The 15341-nt window shown below is 43.8% G+C and overlaps 1 protein-coding gene across 2 annotated transcripts in view; it reads right to left on the reverse strand.

The window, feature by feature from the left end:
- JAK1 (Janus kinase 1) overlaps positions 1-15341 on the reverse strand; it is a 124255-nt gene that overhangs the window by 24834 nt on the left and 84080 nt on the right. For both annotated transcript variants that reach the window (XM_027569823.2, XM_027569899.1), the window contains exons 5-9: positions 12241-12394; positions 8452-8615; positions 6421-6763; positions 4258-4443; positions 451-608 (exon numbers count right to left, since the gene is read on the reverse strand). In XM_027569823.2, coding sequence (XP_027425624.1) covers positions 451-608; positions 4258-4443; positions 6421-6763; positions 8452-8615; positions 12241-12394 — 1005 coding nt within the window. The remainder of the gene's footprint in view (positions 1-450; positions 609-4257; positions 4444-6420; positions 6764-8451; positions 8616-12240; positions 12395-15341) is intronic.

Raw genomic sequence — 15341 nt, forward strand, 5'->3', positions numbered from 1 at the left:
AGGCGGGACAAGATGTCCTCCAAAGCCCCTTCTGGCTCTAAGGCTTGGTCACCCCACTGTTCCCACCATTTATCCGGCACTTTAGGACAAGTTGACTCAGGATGCCATTGCTTACTACAGTGAAACTGGGACCCGTGTCCTATCTGTGTCCGGCCCAGCAAGCGGTTAGAAGTGTCGCATCTCTTGGTCAGCTTGGAGAAGTGAGGGGGTTTAACTATGAGGAAACCCAAGGGGGAAGAAGGGTTTGTGGCATGAACCAAGGTAAGAGATGACAGGAAGGCCTGACCAGGGGACAGCAGGGATGGAAAGGCACCAAGTAAGTCCCAAACATGCTCAACCAGCCCCCACCTAAACAAACGATGACATCTGTGTCTGAGGAGGCCACACGCCCCACCACTAAAATGAGGTTCTTTTCACACCAAGGGCAACTGAAAAAGTGCCAGAACCAACCAGATTGGACCGTGACAACCATTCTGTATGTTGTGGACGATCAGTGGGGGAGCCACATCGGTGCAGAGGTAATGATGGGCATCTGCCGTGAGCCGGAAGTAGCCGTCGACCAGCGACACAAAGGATAAGGCCTCTTCGTGGGACGAGAGCTTCAGTTCCTGGTGAGACAGAAGACATGCCCATGGTTACATCACATGCCTACCACCTCAGGCAGCTGACTTTATGAGGAGGCACAGAGCGAGAAGGTATTTAAAACAAAATGCAGAACACATGACCTCAAAACTAACTGTACCCCTTGCACTTATACAGGATTTTGACTGTTACTCATACGTTCTTGTCTATTATCTCCAAACTATCAGATGAGGTATGGCCTATCTGTGTGGGAGGAAGGGCAGAACGGGCAGCTGTGGCAGGCAAGAGACCTACGGAGAGGTTACTGCCCGGGTCCAGAGGGGAGGAGCAAGCCTGCATCAGGGGCACGGTGGTATAAAAGTGAAATAAACAAAAAAAAGAGAGAAAGAAAAGTGGAGGGAGTAGGAGCAGAGCGTGTGCAATAGTACCCTGGTCTTGGCACAGAGCAATGACTGACTCGGTAGCATCGCTCGCTCCCATTTTACAGAAAAGAAAACAGAGGCACAGGGGCTTCCTCTCATATAGAGTTGGTCTAGAAAGTGAAACGCCCAGATTTTAATCCAGGAATGGTCCCAGACAATGATGAGGTTGCTAGATTAAGTCCAGAGACCTCAGAGGGTCTGGAGGAGGCAAACAGTCTTACTCAAAGTGGGAGAGCAAAGACAAAAATGGAGAAGATGAGAGAGGGAACTTCCACAGAAGGAAGGTTTTCAAAAAACACCTGGAGGTGAAGACAGGTATTTTTGTTTGTTTGTTTTTGTTTTTTTTTTGAGTTTGTTTTTGGTCTTGGTCATAGAGCCCTGAACAAGAACTGCCCATGTGAGAGAAGCCATGGGCTCAACCAGGAACATCTATCTCCTGGAGAAGGAGGGTATGGAAAGCCATTTAGAGCTTTAACTCACAAGAACATTAAAAAGCACCGGAGCCTTCTCAGCGCAAAATGACATGTGAGAATAAGACTCTGTCCATAGCACTGGAGAAAGGACAGACTGGTGGCAGAGAAAAACAGATGAGAAAAAGGGAAAGGGGTGGATAGAAGCCACTAGAAAGGATGGAAGTAAGTGGAGTTAATAACAGCTATCTTGCCAAAGGAAGGGTCCGCTGTGGACTTGTGAGCCAAGGAGGCCAAGGCCACCACAGGGACAGCTGTTCAGTCAGGACACTCTGGACTAAGTGTGCCTCCTTTCATCCACTTGCAGCTCCCCAAAGAGCAAACGCAGGGTAGTCTGGCCTGGGCAGCCCTTCACCCAGTCACATGAAAAAAGTAAGACCACGTAAACACTTAAGTTCTCTAGAACAGAGGTCTAAATGGAAATGGAAGATGTCAAGAAGACGCAGAGAGGCAAAATAAATCAAGATTTAATTTGATAACATGCTACCATCATGCTTTCCTGAAAGACCTGTGGCCAAAGTACTGCCTGATCAAAGGGCTTGGAAATTCCATGGCCGGGAAGGGACAGGGGACTGAGATAAAGAAGAGAAAGCATCACAGCGTTAACCACAGGTTCTGGAGTCCGTTTCTGTGGGCTCAAATCGCAGGATCTCCACTTGCTATTATGGTTAAGCATATGTAACCATCATTTTTACAGGTCACAAAGTGTCAAATATTGGCCCTTTCAAATGGTTTAACCTAAGAACTGTGTGACCATGGGCAAGTTACCTAAGCTTTTTGTGCCTCAGTTTCCTCTCTGTAAAATGAAGATAATACACCTACCTCTAAGGCCAATGAAAATGGAAAGAGTTTACATTTGTAAAGCATTTGGAATGGGAAGTACCTGGCATGTAGTAGGAGTTAGTGTTTGTCAAGAAAAACGAAGTCACGGGGAGATCATGGAGCTATTTCTCCCCGCCTTCCTCCTCCTCCCTACACTGCACTGCAGCTGGGCTCTGACTGAGGTGACAGGGGTGCCACCCGGGCGCCAGGCCGGGCTCCGCCAGCCAGGACAGCATAGGGGCAGGCTCACACACACTGTACCAGCTGACTACTGCTTTTCGTCCTTGGCTACACGTCTTCAGGGTTTGACCGTGGTGCAGAGCCAGATTACGGAGGTGCCAAGCTCCTCCTCACTGCAGTCTCTGGGGAAGAGAAAGCCTTGGAGCTGGAGCTGCCACTTTCTCACTCTGTCATCCTATACGAGTGTCTACACCTGTCCGTGGCCTCCCATTTCCCCAATGGGAATAAAGCCAAAATGCCTGCATCTAAGATTCTTGTAAGGACTAAAGAAGATCCTGCGGACATAGTATATAATCCGGCCTTACCTCTGTAATATGCTTAATATCCCTCCCTCTGTTCTCCATCTTCCCACTAACATCTATCTGGACTCTTCTACTTCTCTTTTCACTTTACTTTTCACTATAGTTCCCTGATGAAATTAACATGTTTTTTGTTAAAAGGTTAGGAGAATAAAAGAAATTTAGATCATTAATAATCCCACCATAAAGAACAGCTGTTAATATTTGATTTTTCTAAGAGCGTGTATGCATATCTTTTAAAAATGTTTTGAACAAAATTGGTACTGTTCTATAGAGTTTTATATTCTGCTTTTTTCCATATATTAAGCATTTTTCCAGATTATTAAAAAAATTTAGCAAATTGTTTATATAATATTCTATTACTCGGATAGACTATTCTACCATTCTCCTATTATTGTATACTTAGGTAATTTTCAGTATTTTTACACTGTAAATTCCACTGGGACAAACATACTCATTCATAGGCCACTGGCTTCATCTCTCATTGTTTCTGGAAAACAGCCCTAAGTTCCCAAATGGAGGGATACATAAATATTTTCAAGGTTTTAAGTACGTGCTGCCAAACTGCTTTCTAAAAGGTATAAAAAGGCAAGTTACTCTAGATGAACAGGGCAGTCATCTGTTCTAAACCAGATCACCAGATTCGTTCCCACCACTGAGTGTTATCCCTTTGACACAGTCTTTGCCAAATCCAGGGCAAAACACGGTCGTGTTCCCCAGTGCTGACTACTTTTAGTCTGTGAGTGCCCCGCCTCGGCTGCCCACCCTCTCCACATGCCGTCAGCCATGACTTCCCCAACACAAACATGTTTGTTTTGGCAATGTTCCCACGTCCCCTGCCAAAACTTGCCTGCCTGTCTAGATTATGTCCTTAAGTGAGACCAAAAAAGAGGAAGTGAGATTCAACACCCCTTCCTCTGTCTGAGAGTCACTTGGGTGTGCCCAACATCACAACGAGGACAGCCACTGTGGCCACAGCCACCAGCCTGACCAGTCTGCTGAAGTGTAAAGTGGGGCTTCCCACCGACCTCATCCCAGAGGAAACACTCAACTCGGCAGAGAGACCAAAGGAAACCTTGGGGGCAAAAGCTAACACTCACCGATCTCCCTTTCCTTCAAATCCACTCACTTTTGTGAATTAAGTATTTACGCTGAAATGTCTTTGGGAGGGCAGCAAACCCTGAAGTAGAGACACATTTGCAAGACCAAAGAGAGGCACTGGAACACCCCAGTGTAGCTCAAAAACCAGCACTGATAATGTCAGCATCAGCAAGAGGGATTTCTGGCTTAAGGAGGAGAGACAGTCATCAGATTTTCTCTTTGGGACAGGAACTCTGCAAAGCAAGTGCCGCACCACTGTCCTCCACGAAGTCTCCCTCTCGTCACCAGATCCAGACAGAATTGCTTCCAGAGCAAACTCACCATTTTTTTGTTGTCCTGCTTATTGATGCTGACCACAGACTCCTTTATTACAATGTGGGTGATTTCAGGGAAGTAAGAAAAATTGTTCCATTCTTCCCGGATTTTGTTTTTCTCCTCATCCTTCTTGTGTTTATTTTCCAGTTTTTTCCGTTTCAGTTTGTTTTTTTCCTTTTCAACAGGAACAACCTGATAAGATGCATAAGGGTGCCAGAGTTAAGTTGGCTTTCTCATTTTCTATTGGTGAAAAAGGTTAATGCTTCTTGAAAACTAAAGCCGGGGCCTACATTTGAGAAGACAGCCAGCCTGCCTGGATTTACCAGAGGAATTGGGGGAGGGGGCACATGTGGGCTTAGGATCGCAGTTTCAGGGCCATCAGGGAATCCTGGGATTTCATACCTAGGAGGGACCTTACCAAGCACAGTGACTAAATGCTTCACGTAATCTGTAATGTACAAGTAAACTCAGAGAGGGAGATAACTGCCCACTAGACAGGCACCTACCCTCAGGTCCTCTCACTTCCGGACTGATACATGTTTCAACCCAGGCAGAGAACATGTCTTCCCAAATGTGGCTGGACAGAACACGAGCTTTCTCTTTCTAGAACCTACCACTGATTAGCTTACTTCCTAACAACATTCAAGTTGAAACTTTTTTTTTTTCCAATGTTAAGTACTGGCAACTTTAATAAAGGTCAAGTATCCATTAAGTTTCAAAAAAAACAAGTTAATCAAGAGTGTATTATGTACAGGGCAGTGTTCTCAGTGTGGCTATAGGGCTGTGAGCTAAGAAATATAGAGCCATGCCATTGCTAGAGATGCCAACACAGAGTATTATCTGCCAGGCACTGATTTGACTGTTTTACATATACTAACTTTTAAAATCTTCAATGAACCCTTTTTTTTTTTTTTCCAGGAGGAAATCAGAGGGGGAGACGAACCATGAGAGACTATGGACTCTGAGAAACAAACTGAAGGTTCTAGAGGGGAGGGGGGTGGAGGGTGGGTTAGCCTGGTGATGGGTATTAAAGAGAGCACGTACTGAATAGAGCACTGGGTGTTATATGCAAACAATGAATCATGGAACACTACATCAAAATAAATAAATAGATAGGAAAATCAAGTTGAAACTTTCAAAAGGAGATAAGAATCCCATGCTTGAAGAATCTTTTAGTTATTAACTAGTTGGGTCATCAGTCTGAGCCTCCATTTCCCTGTCCATAAAACAGAGCTTACATTTCACAAGGTTCTTTGAGGATTAGATAAGTTCTCATTAACAATATACCTATTCTATAGAAAAAAAGCACTCGGTAAGTGTTAGGCATTGTTTTCTTAGCATGAATAAAAGAGGAGAAAATAAATCTCACCATTACTTCAATATTATTGATAACCATAATGATGATAACAGCAGCTATAATAATTTTTGAACATTTATATGCTGGGCACTGTGCTGCCATTTTCTCGCAACAACTCCACAAGGCAGATACAGTAAGTATTTCCATTTTACAGATGAATAATATGCAGCTGATACAGGGAAAGCAACCCCCCAAAGCTAGAGAACTATAAATAGTGGAGCCAGGATCTGAACCAGGTCCATTTAGGTTTAAAACCCATGCTTTGAAACCACTCTGCTCCATTGCCTCATCCAACAAATACTTCAAAAAGGTGGCTTTAAATTGCAAAATCAATTATCCTATTTCATGGAGCCAAAAGCCTAAGTTCAATTCTTGGCACAATTGCTTATTAGTTAGTTATGACCTTGGCCAAGTTTCTTAACTTCTCTGTGCCTCTTTGTGTTCATCTATAAAATAGGAATAATGGTAGTACTCCCCGCAGGGCTTTTTTTTTTTTAGGAATAAATGAGTAATACATGTAAAATGCTTAGAAAAGTACCTGGTACATGGTAGGTGCTCAGTAAATGTCTGTTATTCTTATTACATATTATATAGGCTATTGTTCTATTTCTCTATTTCCCTACAGAAGGAAATATTTAGCTCTACTGCTGCATGAACACAATAAAAGATAAATGATACATGGTCTCTAACCTGAATACACTCAGTGGGTAGGGGTGATGGACATGCAAACAGGTAATCCCAACAGTATAAACAGAACAGGTCTGTTCTGATGCATGAGGGTCTGTTCGGATCAGCCACCTACCACCACTTACATTTGGTTTCTGTCTCCACTGGATTCCAAGATTTCCAGTTACCATCACTTCATAGTAGAGAACATTTCCACTGTCATTCGGATGAAACCAATTCATCTCATTTTCTGATGAAATCAGTAACATGGAAGTCTCAAATATTTCAGCGCCATAATGTTTTGTCAAAGTTTCCAAGGTGGCTAGGTATTTCACCTTTAGGTCATGAGTAGATACGCTGCTGTCACAAATAGTCTTGTTGTTAAATTCCTTCAGGAAATCCTTGAAAACGTTATTTATCCGCATCCTGGTGAGAAGGTTCCTCTGTCTGATGGACTTATTCAATGTTTCTGGAATATATCGCTTGTAGCTAAAACAAAATAGAAAAATATGTCTCTCTTTCATGTTCAGGTCGGCAGAGAATAGTACAGAAAGAAACCCAAGTCTATAAATCTCCCTTCCATGTGTTGCCCCATGAGAAAGGAAGAGCTACTCCCACTGGGGTCTTAGATGGAGTAAGAACTGGGAGATGATAATCACAAGGAGATGAAGGTGAATAGGGACTGAAAGAGAGGGAAAACACATGTTCCACAGATTTTACTGAAATGGGAATTCCTGCAAGTATCATCCAATTTTCTGGGTCACAAAGGCAGGCGACAAAATTGACTTCTCTTTGTGTTTGCTCGCTGGTGTCACTGTTCCTGTGCACGGTGGTACTCACATACACTGTTATTAAGATTCAGCATCAGTTAGAAAGTGGTTTGAAAGGTGTCAAGAGTGATTACAGATGCTTTGTATATTCTACTTTTAGGTCTGTTTTCTAATTTCTCTATAAAGATCCCATGTTGCTTTTGTAAGAAATGGGAAAAAAACACAAAATCTAATTAAATACAAAAGACTTTGTGTCTGCCACATCAAAGTGTCCCAGATGTAGTAAATGGATTGACAAGGAAGCTGAAAGATCAGTTACTTACGCTGGTGCTGATGGGAGAGTATCTATGACTAACAGTCTCAACAAACTGATACACTGCTAGAAGGAGCCAGTTTTAAGAAGAGTATGAACACCCATGAAGGAAAGAACAAATGGGGGACCAGACAAGTGGGGAGACCGGTCTATCACTGCCAGGCCTGAGACAGCATCTGGCACTGGGTAATCCCTGCTGCGAAACGAATGGCTTCATGACAGTGGAAAACTGTAAAGTTTGGAATTTAGCCCCCACAAATACTGTAACATTTTCGACTAATGTAATAGGAAGATCAGAGAAGAGGTGTCATTTTTCACCTTAGTCTCATGACAAAGGAAAGAGGAGGTGCCCAGAGCAAAAGCCACAGAAAAATGAGAAAGCAGCAGCAGAGCAGGTATCCAGTCCTGCATCACCACGGAGTAGCCCACAGACTCTGCTCCAGGGCAAGAGATACAGGGAGGAACCTTTTGAGAAGGTGCATGCTGCCTACCCCAAACAATAGAGCTCTAAATAACTTGCTCTTCACAATGAGACATTCATAAGAACTCCTTGGTAAATACACAGATATTTTATAGATGGGTAGAAATTACAAAGATTGAATATTCCTTCACAAAGATTTGATCATGAATGACATTTTTAAGTAAATACAATTTTCTTGAGGTAACATCCTTTGCATGAAATTCACAGCTCTCTGGTGAAAGCCAGTTCAGGCTATGGATGACGGTGGCTGCCTGTAGAACAATACTGAGAAGGATTTTAAGACGAGTCTTGCACAAAAGGAAAAAGTGTAGTGATAGAAGGCAATGCCCACCGTGGGCAGAGGCGCAAGGGGTGGGCGCGTAGGCCACCCATCTGATTGGCATCCCTAGCCCAGAACTTTCACCCAATTACAAATTTCTGAGGTCATCAGCCAACATTCATTATATTATCATTATAACTGTGCTATCTTTTATAAATGTTCTAAACAAGATTTGGGCTCTGCAGAGAGCAAAGGTCAAGCCAAAAACTGGCAGTGGTTACACTGAGACGTGTGAGGACATATAAAAATAGCACCGTCCCCATGATCAATTCTTTAGGCAGCAGGAAGATTTACCTGATGTCCTTGGGCAGTTCTGGCAACTGCATCTTCTTCATCATGGCGTAGTGGGAGATGGCCAGGACAGCCATTCCCAGACACTCGTTCTCGATATCGTGCCCATCCTGCTCGGTCTTGGGGTCTCGAATGGGAGCCAGGCATTTGACCAAATCATATTGTCCCTTTGGAGCAGAGGTGAGAAGAAATGAACCACCACTTAAGTTTCAAGAGTCTACCCGTCTCTAATTTTGAGAGGAAGGTTCCCCCACACAGGGAGGTGCCACCCGGAAAAGCAGCACAGCAATGAGACTGACAAGATTTATAGTTTCTCCGGCACCAAAGCTCTTTCTCAACAATTGGGTATGAAGGGGCTCAGGAAATGTTCTCCCCAGGTTAATTCGTTTATTTAACAAATATTTATTGAGTAGTGTGTTAGCTGCTGATGAATAGCATAAACATGTGAAGCCCCTTCTCAGGGCTTATCTAGAAGTGATGGCAACCAGCAGCGCGTACTAGGCTCGGACAACACCTGGGCAAGGGAGGGTGACAGCTGGCTGGGGTTGGCTCGCTGATCCCACAAACATATGCAGAGATATTCTAGCCTGGGAATTGGGTGTATGACTGACAGGGCACCACACCCTGCTCTGAAGTAGATTTAGAGAAAGGGGAAGGAATCCACATTCTACAGTGCATCATTAACACACAGAAGTTTATCAACATCTGTTGTTTAAGTTTCTAGTAGTGAAATGTGTCACCAAAATATGCCCCCCTTCCTACTGGAGGTGCACAGCATCCCAAGAGCCAGTGAGGGCTTCAAAAACAAAAAAGAAAACTAAAAATCAGTACCTTCCAACCTAGATGTCTTGTACAGAGAAATGATGATGAGGTCAACGATAGCTCTCCTTCCTTGAACCCTACCCTCAGGGCTCGGCACTGTGCTAGGTTCCTTTTACTTACTGTTTCACTTAATCTCCGCCACAGCCCTATGAGGTGCAAGCTAACATCATCACCTCTACCTAACGGAAGAAGAATCTAAGGCACCCAAGGGTTAAATCACTTCACTCACTCATTCGGTAATTACTGATTACTGAGAACCAATTATGGGACAGATGTCATTCTAGGTACCAGGGAGATACACAGTAGTAAGCCAGACTGCATTCCTGACCTCAGGGAGATTCCATGCTGAGAAGAAAGAATAAACAAACAGAAATAGAGAACATCAAGTAGCTATAAGAGACAAAGTGAAGTGGAAAGACAGAGTGCTGTGGGAGCCAAGGACCCAGGAAGTGGTGGGGGAGAGTCGAACCTAGATGTGACTCCAGGGCTCTGGTTCTTAAACACTGTGCTACAGCCACGCTCGATCCTTACCAACACCAAGTGCATGGAATTCTTTGGCCTTTCTCTAGCTGGAACAGAGACAGACGTGAAGTCTGGGGGCGGTGTTTCTACATAAGTGAGACACTCGCTTTCCCTGAAGGGACTTCAGTTTAGTGGTTTCTGGATGGAGGCTTCTCACTGCTGCAGTTCCTCTTCTTTCCAAGATAGGACTGCTTGTTTCTCTCAGGGAAGAAAAGGACACTATTCACTTCCATAAACTCCTGAGGACCAGCAACAATCATCTCTGCCAGCAACGTGTGAAGAGCAGAACAAAATCTGAAACTATTTTGCTTGGCTGTGATTTTCTGTAAACACCACTGTAGAACTACCTCAACTAACTCATTCCTGAACCTCTCAAAGGTCAGGAGGTCACTGCATTCTAATGAAACACTTATTCTTGGAAGTACAGCACGCTCTTCCCTTTGAAAATATGAAACTGGGAGGTTGAACAAAAGATGCTCCGTCTGAAAATGGCCAGTTTGTTTAATTTTTTCCACACACTATCTGCCCAGGCTGTACATTTCTGTTGTCTCTAAGACCAATCCTCAGGTATGCATGGAATGGGCATCAAATGCAGCCAGAAACTAAAGCTGTACAATGGAATATAACTGGGACATAAAATTCACATGTGAAAGTATAGCTTAAAGAAATAATACAACACACACATAAATACACGTGGAGGTTGCCCACGACAACCTATTACTGGAACGGTGATAGCATAATAGGGAAAACTTAAGAAAAACCAAAAATGTCCACAAAGAGGAGAGGAGTTAAATAAATGAGGGCTTTCCCTCTGGATTACAGCCTCATACTCACTTCCTACCTGAAATCTCCACAGGCGTCTCCAAAAGAGAAGGCCTAATTCTCACCCCTTCTCCAACCTGCTGTTCTCTGCCTTCCCCATGTAGGGAAGGACTTGATTATCTATCAAACATTGCCCAAAATCATCTTTGATACTTCAGATTCTCTCCCTTTCCACAGCCAACCCATCAGCAAGTCCTATCAATTCTATCTCCAGAATTAATTGTAGATCCACCCTTTTTTCTCCAACTCTCCTGCCACTTCACTAGGCCAAACCAGCATCTTCTCTCACCAGGACCAAAGCACATAACCTGCTCCTCGTCGGCATTCCCAGTCTCACTCATCACCCTCCTCTCCTCCAGCCACACTGACTCTCCTCTCAGCTCCTGCCTGCCTCAGAGCCTTCCCACATTCTGTTCCCTCCCTATCAGACATTTTCAACCAGGAGATTTTGCCCTGCAGGGGCTATCTGGCAGCATCTGGAGACATTTTTGATTGTCACAAGTGGGGGGATGGCATCTAATGAGTGGAGGCCAGGGGTGTGGGTAAATATCCTACAATGCATAGGGCAGTCCCTCAGAGCAAAAAAATGTCAACAGTGCTGCTGCTGGAAAACTGCACTACAGAGCAGAAATACTTTCCCTACTCTCTCCTCAGAACTGCAGACTCCTTGTTCTTCCAGATTCAGTACAAGTGTCACCTCCTTAGAGACCTTTTCTGATATTTAGATCTTCCCAATCCAACCCTCTCCCCATATTCCCTATCACAAGAGCCTTTTCCTTCATGGCACCTCTCACAATTCATATGTATTTCCTATGTATCACTTTATTTGCTTATTTGTTTTCTGTTTGTCCAACTTGATTTTGTGCCTGATGCTGGCAGAGACCATGTCTGTCTGTTCACCACACTACCTGTAGCACACAGCAGAGAGTACAGAGACGCTCAGTATTTATGTTGAATGAGTGAATTATTATGAAGCCATTAAAACAACAAAGAGCTATATTTTTAATTGACATCTGAAATATCATCAATAGGACAGATAAAAAGGCAGTTTATAAAATGATCCGATATTTTCTAAAAACTACACAGTTCATAATATATACCTGCAGGGCAAAATCAGGAAGCATAGCACCAAAAATGTTGGGTTATCTCAGGGTAATATAATTTAGGTGACTCCAACTTCTCTTCTGGCTTTTGTCTAGCATCTAATCTTCCTCCCCTACTACTGCTGTGACTCAGAGCAGCCACCTCCTTCCGCCCCGAACGTTACTCTGACTGCTGAGATGTCCCCATTCACCCCACTGAACTACACCCTCCCTCACTTGCAGCTTCCCTCTGCTCTTCCACAGGAGGCACTGCAGATGAGAAGTAAAATGATAGGAGATGTGGCGGGGAGAGAGGAATAGGGAAGAACTGAAGCCTCAAAAACCCACAAGTGGGACAACCAGCCCCCTGGGACACTGAATTGCTGCTTTTCTCCTCCTCATCCAAGGGTGGTAAGGACTGCCCAGAGAGCAGGCCAACAAACATCCTAGCTACCAACAAGTTCAGCTGCCCAAGGGAATCTGAACCCTGTGATGCCTCACCCATCCCGGGAACTCCAGGTTCTCCTGGGCCCAAACTTCTCACCTGAGCAAACAGATATTCCAGAGAGCTGGCGTCAAGGAGAGGGGTTGCATCTGGGACTTTTTTTTTCTCATAGCCATTTTTCTGCTTCTTTGGAGAATGTCGCCATACAGACTGCTCATTATCATTGGTCCCGTGCCAGTTGGTGAAATAAAACCTGGAAGGCACGAAAATAAATGTCAGTTTTGGGAAAGGGGACCTCTGAACACGTGGGAGAAGTGTCCTGCTTGTACCCAGAGTGCTCAGTGCTGGAGTTTAAACTTGCCCGAAAAGCAAGCAAACAGATCGACCTTTCAGCTGTGGAGCACTTCAATGGTTATAAAGTCCTTTTTTCTTTTCACTCTTATTAAGTGCTCTGTGAAGAGTGTCCTGCCAGAACCTGTCTATGACTCAGGGAGATAAAGTGACTTTCCACTACATCTTCCTAAATAGGAGAATACAGCTGACTAGAACCAGAGCTGGCCCAGCCACTCCCTTCACCTTTAATAATGCCATCCTGCCTAGAATCCAAGACCTATTTTATGCACATTTCAACATTTCTGTTCAATTTTTAGTTTCCTTGTATAATCAAGATGTACAGTTAATATGGCAGTGTTTCCTATTTCCCAGACCACTGTTATTAAATTGATAGTTTATTTTATAATAAATGGAGTTAAAGTCGAAGAAATATATGAGCACTGCTACAAGCATCAGCTTCCAGGGATGTGAAATTAATAAGCACTTTATGCCATTTCATCCTTAGAGCAACTACACAAGGTAGGTTCTATAGACAAGGAAAACTGAGGTTCCAACAGGCTAGGTGACCTGACCACAAGCCTGTTCTCTTAACTACTAGTTGCCTCTGCCACCTGTAAGAGAAACACAGTGAGTTCTGGGATGTGTGAAAGTGACCAAGCCAAGCTGGTCCAGCCCATCTCCAGGCCATAGACTCAGCTGGTACCCAGGTCTTTCTCCCTTGCCATGCCCATGTGTTGACAAAAAAACAACTATGGCATGAAGAAGCAACAAATAAAATTTCCTCCCAAAAAAGTGCTACCACTAAACTCAGACATCTGTCACTGAGCTGTATTTGCAAAGCCTACACACGCCAGGCCCTGTGCCAGGCTGGGATTCAAAGGTCCCTGGTGCTCTGGAGTTCCTTATCTATATATGTATATGGCTATCGGTCAAAGCCAACAATAGGCAATAAAGTAACATACAAGGGGCACGTCTCATAAGTAGGACGACACTGCAACTTTCATGGAGCCCACAGTTTTTCCTTCCTTCATAAAAAAAAATATTAAAGTTATATTTCACATCTGTGTTGATATAAAGATTAATACAATCCAGGCTGGATTATATTCATTTTTTCTGATTTTAAAAGAAACTAAAGCACTTTTGTGAGTCCTTAATAATATTATGAGCCCTAGGCACTGTGCCTAATAGATAAGTTGTCCCTGGACAGAAGACAGTCTTTGATGAGGTGCCAAAGGAGGGAGAAACTGCCCTCCACTGCCCGGGGAGGTGGCAGGGAAGGGGGAAAGGGCTGGGAAGGGAAGCCAGGACCGGAATAAAGAAATGCCAGGCTTTAGAGCCAGGACCGTACACCGCTGGCTGAGGAGACAGCGAGGCTGGCTCATGTGAGGCAGGATCCCCCAGAAGAAAGCCCCGTGGGAGATGGACTGAAGTGAGAGAGGCTGAAAGACAAGCAGATGCCTATGGCAATAGTCTGGACAATGCTGTGAGCTCTGTGGGGGCAGAGGCCTCAGCTGTCTTGCTCAGCACAGAATCCCCTAGCATATAACAGATGCTAGTATGAGAACATGCTAATGGAAAAAAATAAAGAATGGCATAAATACATGTAGTATAACAGCTGCGTAGATTCCTTTTCAGAATGGCGGGGAGGGACAACACAGGAAGGAAGAGGGAGGGAGAGACAGATAAACAGATAGACCTATCAAGGAGATATGCCTTCCTTGCAAGTTTTTGAGAAAACTATATTACAGATGACTGCATATTCTAAGTTTACATATAGATATTATGCACAACAAATTCTCCTTAGGTTTCTACAGAACTTTACTAGTGGACAGTGAAATTCATTTGAATGAAAAAGAAAAATTTTTTCTTAAAAAGGAATAAAACATAGGCTTATCTTATATTATGATATCTTAATAAAAACCAACTATTAAAAGCATTATCTAAAAACAGAAAATTAAAATCGAAGCACACAGTATTTCCCAAAATAGAGCTGGGATTCCACTGAAATAGTCACTAACATTTGTTTTCATATTACACCTTCTTTAGTGGTGAGATTATGAGGTTTCAAAGTTTTTGTAGTTTGTTGTAATGCAAATGTTTTAGCTTAGGGTGGGATCTTTTTTTTCCAAGTTCAAAGAGCCTGTGGTAACAAAGCAATATCCTATTGAAGCACAACGTCAGGTACAAAGTCAAGGTGCCAAAAAAACCGAGTAGCCCAGCACTTCCTGGCAGCTAACAGAACAGGGAGGAGGCAAAGACAGCTTTTAATGGTGAGCGAGGGACCCACACAGTCAACAAAGACCAAAGTCTCAAAGAAGGCCCTGGGGAAGACAACAGGATTCACTAGGTGTGTGACTCTGGGTAATTCACTTCTCAATTTGGGACATCAGAACCCCCCCTGAACAATTGCAATAGTTGAATTAGGTAAACTCAGATCTCATCCAAGCCCCCAATTCCACCATTCCAGATTCTGAGCCAAGTGGAGAGACCTACAGTGAAATGCCCCCTTCCTAGACTTCCACGTTTCAATGTTGGATCACAGAGCCAAGCCCCAGGCCACAGAAAACAAGATTACACTTTGAAAAACAAATCCAAATATAGTTAGAAGGCTCAGCTGGGTGGGGTGAATGTTTCCCTAAATCTGGGGCGTGAAATCTCACATGCTACACACCTCCCCCCTTAAGGTGAGACCTTGGGTGAGTACAGAAAGAAAAAAAAAGTCAGTCCTATGATGATTATCAAAGAGAAATCTTGTTCAACTGCCAATGAGAAAAGCATCCAGGCCATTCTGGAATGTTAACAACTCTACCAACTTCCCAAAGGAAACAGCAGCTAAGATACTGGGCAGAGCCTCTGAGGTCCCCGAG

Source organism: Zalophus californianus, chromosome 4 (assembly GCF_009762305.2).
Source record: "Zalophus californianus isolate mZalCal1 chromosome 4, mZalCal1.pri.v2, whole genome shotgun sequence".
NCBI lineage: Eukaryota > Metazoa > Chordata > Mammalia > Carnivora > Otariidae > Zalophus > Zalophus californianus.